Source organism: Capsicum annuum, chromosome 12 (assembly GCF_002878395.1).
Source record: "Capsicum annuum cultivar UCD-10X-F1 chromosome 12, UCD10Xv1.1, whole genome shotgun sequence".
Taxonomy (NCBI): domain Eukaryota; kingdom Viridiplantae; phylum Streptophyta; class Magnoliopsida; order Solanales; family Solanaceae; genus Capsicum; species Capsicum annuum.
In genome coordinates this window covers 37157035-37163035 of record NC_061122.1, presented here as the reverse complement: position 1 = coordinate 37163035, position 6001 = coordinate 37157035, and the positions used below count along the sequence as shown (strand labels likewise).

The following is a 6001-nucleotide window of genomic DNA, read 5'->3' as shown; positions in this document are numbered from 1 at the left end:
TGAGAAAAAGGATTAACATTGGTTGAAGAAGGAAGAAGGGAAAATCGAATAGCTTTTTTGAAACGGCAAGGGTTATTGTCTCTGGTGCTGTGTGTGAGTTGTAACAATAAATGACAATAAATAGATTTATTAATTAAAGAAAACAAATGAAAAAATTAAAAAAATAATTAAAATGGAGAAAAACTCAAAAATACCAGAAAAAAGATAAAAGTGAATACTGACTTTAAAGACATGCCACATCAACAGTCTCACATTTTTCCTTTATATATATAGAGAGAGAGATTTGAACAAATTCTTTGAATCATTACATTCCTTCATAGAAATTGGTTAGTCATTTTGATTCTATATAGATTTTGTTTTAAAATTTAATTATATGTAACTTTTTTCAATTATAAATAAACCATGAGATCTGACATATGATCATTATTTTTAACAAAAGACTCTTTTGATTTATTGGTACAAGCTATCTAGATACAATGAATTTTTTGATTGACAAGAGAGATACGTACAAAGCATGTATACCACTCTTTGAAAAGTGATTCAAACTTTTGTCATTCATTAAGATTTTTAAATAAACAAAATTATTTTTCACCTTTTTTTTTAAAATAATTATTATTACTTATTATATGAATATTAAAGAATATGAAATTAATTAAAGTTCTTGTTGATTTAGGTATACCTCGTATAGAAAATAATTTCTACAAACCAAAATAACTACAAATTTAGTCTAAAATTTGATATTTTACAAAATAAATATATTAAAATAAGAATTCTATATCAACGACTATCAAAATTTGCCTAAATTGACGATATTTTAATACAAATTAATTTGGTCTAATACTAAACCCAATAAATTAAAGTTGCAAATTTACCATAAATATGGTTAATAATTTACACAATTTTTTTAAGTGAGTATTTAATAATATAACATATACAGATGAATTTATTTTTTATATATATTTATTGTTAATTAACATAATACCCTCTTATGTCTTTCATATGATTAAATTTTTGAAACTAGGTACACGTACAGGATTGCTTTTGAAACAGTATTATATCCATGTCATTTTCCCAAAAGAAAATATAATTCAGTATGGGCTTATATCCCGTTACACTCACTGTCATTTGAACTTAAAAAGCCCATAATCGAAAGGCATACAAATATTTTGTTCATTGGAATTGGTATCCATACCCAAACAATTGGCGAAGATGAGCGATGTACAACTCCCAAAGCAGAAAGTACACGTACTAGAAGGACACGCCGGAGCTGTTTTGGCGGCGAGGTTCAACAGCAATGGGGAATATGCATTGAGCTGCGGGAAAGACCGTACGATCCGACTATGGAATCCTCACCGTGGAATTCATATAAAAACTTATAAAGCTCATGGACGTGAAGTTCGCGACGTCCATGTCACTCTGTAACTTCTTTTCTTCTCTCATTAATTGTTGGAATTGCTTTTTGCTATTTGTTGCTTGCTCCTTCCGTCCCAATTTATGTGGCATAGTTGGAATTTCGAGAGTCAATCAAGTTTTCAATGTATAGATTTTTCAATATTTGTATATAGTGGCGTTTTGTTTTATATTACACCATCCGTCTTAGTTTATGTGTCATGGTTGGAATTTCAAGAGTCCATACAAGTTTCTCTTTGGCCGAAATTTATTTATAAGCCTTTTAAATATTGTAAGTTGTTAATCATTGTGTTCTATAGTACTTTTTACGTAGTTTTCAAATATATAAATTTTATTTCATTCAATTTAAAGCTTGTATGTCGGAAGTCACAATCACAGTTTTAGAAGTTTGAATCTCGAAATTCTAATAGTGCCACATAGATTGGGACTGAGGGAGTAGTCCAGTGACGGAGCTAGGATTTTCATTGAGGGGTTCAGAAGTGAACATACGAACTAGCCGAATGGGGTTCAACATCTACTAGATATACCTAAAAAATATTTTTAACCATGTAAAAATAGTATAATTTTCTGTCCGAACCCCCCGATTGAAAGGTGCCTCCGCCACTTGGGAGTACTATATTGTGATCTAGGTGATGTTTGAGGATTCTCCGGTTTGGCCATAGATTTTGAAGTGAAAACTTGAAATTTTGAGTTTTTCAAGTTGTGATTTTTGGAACTCGAAGTTGTGGTTGGATATGCATTTTATTTGAAAAAAGTTTGAAGTTCCGTGAGTGGAGGTCCCACAAATTCAAAAACTGGTCTGAACCAGTTTTGGGAGCTTGAAAATATTTGAAGATCAAATTTCATGGCCAAATAGATATTTGAAGATAGTTTTTCAAAATCTATGGCCAAACGCTAGCTTAGTTTTAGTTGTTTCAGATGATTGGAAAGAGAGTAAAAGTTACTCCCTCAGTTTATAATTGAATGTCTAATGTTGATTTCTCGGGTAGGTGAAGAAAGATTAAATCTTGCACTGCATAGTATTTGTTGAGAGAATGTGCGGTCGCACAGTTTCAAGAAAAATGTGTCGTGTAAGCTTCTTGATTTTGTAGAATAAACTAGAGAAAATTGCTTGGACAATTGTTAAAGGGATTCACTTGTAGAACCTTTTAAGGAATGTTGAGCGGTGAATACTTTATTTTAACAAAAGTGGACATAATTTTGATATGAACTAAAAGAGAAATGTGGACATTCAATTTGAAACGAGGGAGTATATATATCTCTTCCGATGTATCCATCTTTGGAGGGATTGAAGAAGGATGAATATAAGCTGCATATAGAAATGTATCTATCCATCAACATATTACTTATACTCCTCTTTTACCTACACTAGCAGAAGAGAACCTACACCATAATATGTTTCTGTACAAAAGCCACCCATTCATATATACAATTAGGGACCTCATGGGTACTCCAATAAGAAACTAAAGGTAAAGTTTTCCTTCCAACCTTCCTCATTTACTCTGATCAAGCATAGCATTAATGCATAAGAAGATCAATGGATGTTTTATTCCTTTTAAACTAAAATTTAGGAGAAACCTGTGAGTTGTTGGTTCATCTTGCTGTCAAACTTGGTAAAAAGCTTGAACCTGTTTTCTGTCAGTAATAAAAGCTATTTCTTAAAAAGAAGAACAACACTACGCTACTGTGTCAAAACACTTTTATAAAGACCAGGAAGCACCAGAAAGCTAGCTGAGAAAGAGTTTTAAACTAAAAGCTAAGTATACTTGTTGATTTGCCTTCAAAATGTCTGTAGTTTCTGTCGGTCCAAATTGTCCTCCAAATAGCAGTGGTACTTGTGTTTTAGATTCTGTTTGAGTGACTGTTTAGTTTCTCTTTGTTCCATCTCTTCGAAAACTCCATAGACAGTACTACTCCCAAATACAACAACAACAACACCCAGTGAATTCCCACAAAGTGGTGGGTCTGGGGAGGGTAGAGTGTGAGCAATCCATACGACTACCTCAGGTGAATTAGTGAGATTATTTTCGATAGACACCCGGTTCAGGACAAAAAGTATAAAGAGATGTAATAAAAACAAAAAATAGATGGAATAACACACCAATATAAAATAACAAAAAACAAGACACCCACTGCATAGACCTACAAACTATCTATCTGAAATCACAAACGTCACCAAAACACCACGAACAAGAAACTACAACTACAAGGCACACGCAAAGTACTACGGCTTTTGGCACGGCTACAAGCAAAGCAGCCCTTGCTAAAAGCAATGGACGCACTCCTACCTACTAACCCTCTACCCTAATTTGCGTCCTCCACACCTTCCTATCAAGGGTCATGTCCTCAGTAAGTTGTAACTGCTCCGGGTCATGTATAATCACCTCCCTCCAATACTTCTTCGGCCTACCTCTACCCCGCATACAATCATTCATAGCTAACCTCTCACACCTCCGTACTGGGGCATCCATGCACCTCTTCATCACATGCTCAAACCATCTCAACCTCACTTCTCACATCCTATCCTCCACCGAAACCCGCCTTCACTCGAGTAATCTCATTTCTAACTCTATCTCTTCTAGTAAAGACCACACATCATCCTCATCTTCGCCATTTTCAACTTTTGAATGTGAGAGTTCTTAACTGGCCAACGCTCCGCTCAATACAACATTGTTGGTCGGACTGTGTTACGACCACGAGATATGGATCTTGTCACCGGATGATTCACTAAGAAGTCTGTGCTTAACAGATCCTTCTCCTTATTCTTATTTCGTGAGCGACCAATTTTTAATAAATAATAGGCTCGTTAAAAGGGAGCCTACAACCTTAGAACTCTTTAGAGAGAGACCCAGATCTCTTGTTATTTTTGATGTAAATTCCTGTCTTTCATCTATTACTTCCACTCCTTATATAGAATTCTATTACAAGATATTTAAGGAAACTAAGAAACTACTAACATGGAAAAATCTATTTAAAATAAGAATTCTAGTAAAACTAAACTACTGTCTATTTTTAATGCCCACAAAATTTGAAGGTTGCAAAATCTACAGATCCTCTTTGCCGTTTCTTTCCTTCTCAGCTTGAGGGCCCCACCTTGCATAAACCTTACCCACGAATGAGTCTATAACATTACCCTCTTCCTCTGAGAAGAGCTTGTCCTCAAGCTCAAAGTCTGAATAGACATCACGAAAATGTGCAGCATCCTCCCACGTAGCATCTGATTGTTCAAATCCACACAAGTGCACTAAAAGTTCTCAAGTTCCTCGATTAAGTTGAGCACGTAGAACAGAACAAGGCATAGGAACCACACGGCCATCTTCTATTGGTGGCAGAGTTGGAGGAACTGTTGGAGCCACACCCTTAAAAGCCTTGAGGAGGGATACATGAAACACATTATGCAACTTGCGAGAAACTTACTCTCGCTGGGCAGTTGTAATTGATATGCAACTTCCCCTATTCGACGTAACACAACACAGGAAAAGGCCCAAAGAACCGAGGTGCAAGCTTATGGCGCAAATGACCCCCAACAGATTTTTGACGACAAGGATGTAAACGCAGCCAAACTAGTGAGCCTGGTTCAAATGCAACCTCCCGGTGACCTTTGTCATAATATTCTTTCATTCTAACCTGAACTTGTTGCAACTTGGTGCGAATGTCACACAAACTGAATCACGATCAAGCAAGGCATTGTCAACAGCCTCTACCCGTGAAGAACCAGCTTCATAGGACAATAGACGAGAAGGATCTCGACCATAGACAACCTTAAAAGAAGTTGTTTGCAATGCGGTATGAAAGGAAGTATTATAGCAATATTTTGCCCAAGGCAACCAGTCAACCCATTTCTTTGGATAATCTCCAATCAAGCAACGCAAATACATTTCAATAGTATAATTCATAACTTTCGTTTGGCCGTCAGTTTGAGGATGATACGCAGACGAGAATGCCAACTTTGTGCCACTTAGACGAAACAGTTCTCTCCAAAAAGTGCTTGTAAAAACCACATCTCTGTCACAAGTAATTGATTCGGGTATCCCATGCAGCCGAACAATATGCTCAACGAAAACGTGAGCAACACGAGTTGCATTGTAAGGATGGGACATGGGTATGAAGTGTGCATATTTGGAAAATCGATCTACTACCACAAACAATACTGCTTTTCCCCATGCCTTTGGTAAGCCATCAATAAAGTCCATTCCAATATCAGCCCAGACCTGCTCAGGGAGTGCAAGTGGTTGCAGTAACCCTGCTGGGCTTAGGTGTTCAGCCTTGTTGCATTGGCAAACTGGACAAGCAGCCACATAATCCCCAATAACTGACTTCATCCCCTTCCAGTAGAAATTCTGTCGTATACGATGCAATGTTTTTTGTACCTCTTCATGGGAATTATCATGGTATCCTGATAGAATTGTGGAGATCTATTGGGAAGGGTGCAACAAGTAGATACGACCTTTATAAAAGAGTAGTGATATAAGAATTACAAGGACAACATGAAACACACTTCAAAATCAGTCCACAAGATCAAAGATCTGAGGACCCTTTTGAAGACCACACTCGGATTCAACAAACAACAACAAAAACACAATGTATTGAT

General features: G+C 36.2%; 1 protein-coding gene across 3 annotated transcripts in view; it reads left to right on the top strand.

Annotated features, from left to right (window-relative positions):
* Nucleotides 1-1118: 1118 nt before the first annotated feature.
* Nucleotides 1119-6001, top strand: part of LOC107850621 (WD repeat domain-containing protein 83) — a 27304-nt gene continuing 22421 nt past the window's right edge. Inside the window, exon 1 of one of the 3 annotated variants that reach the window (XM_016695278.2) lies at nt 1119-1418. In XM_016695278.2, coding sequence (XP_016550764.1) covers nt 1210-1418 — 209 coding nt within the window. In that variant the 5' untranslated portion in view covers nt 1119-1209. The remainder of the gene's footprint in view (nt 1419-6001) is intronic. The other 2 variants (XM_016695279.2, XR_001668678.2) reach the window with 2 other exon arrangements.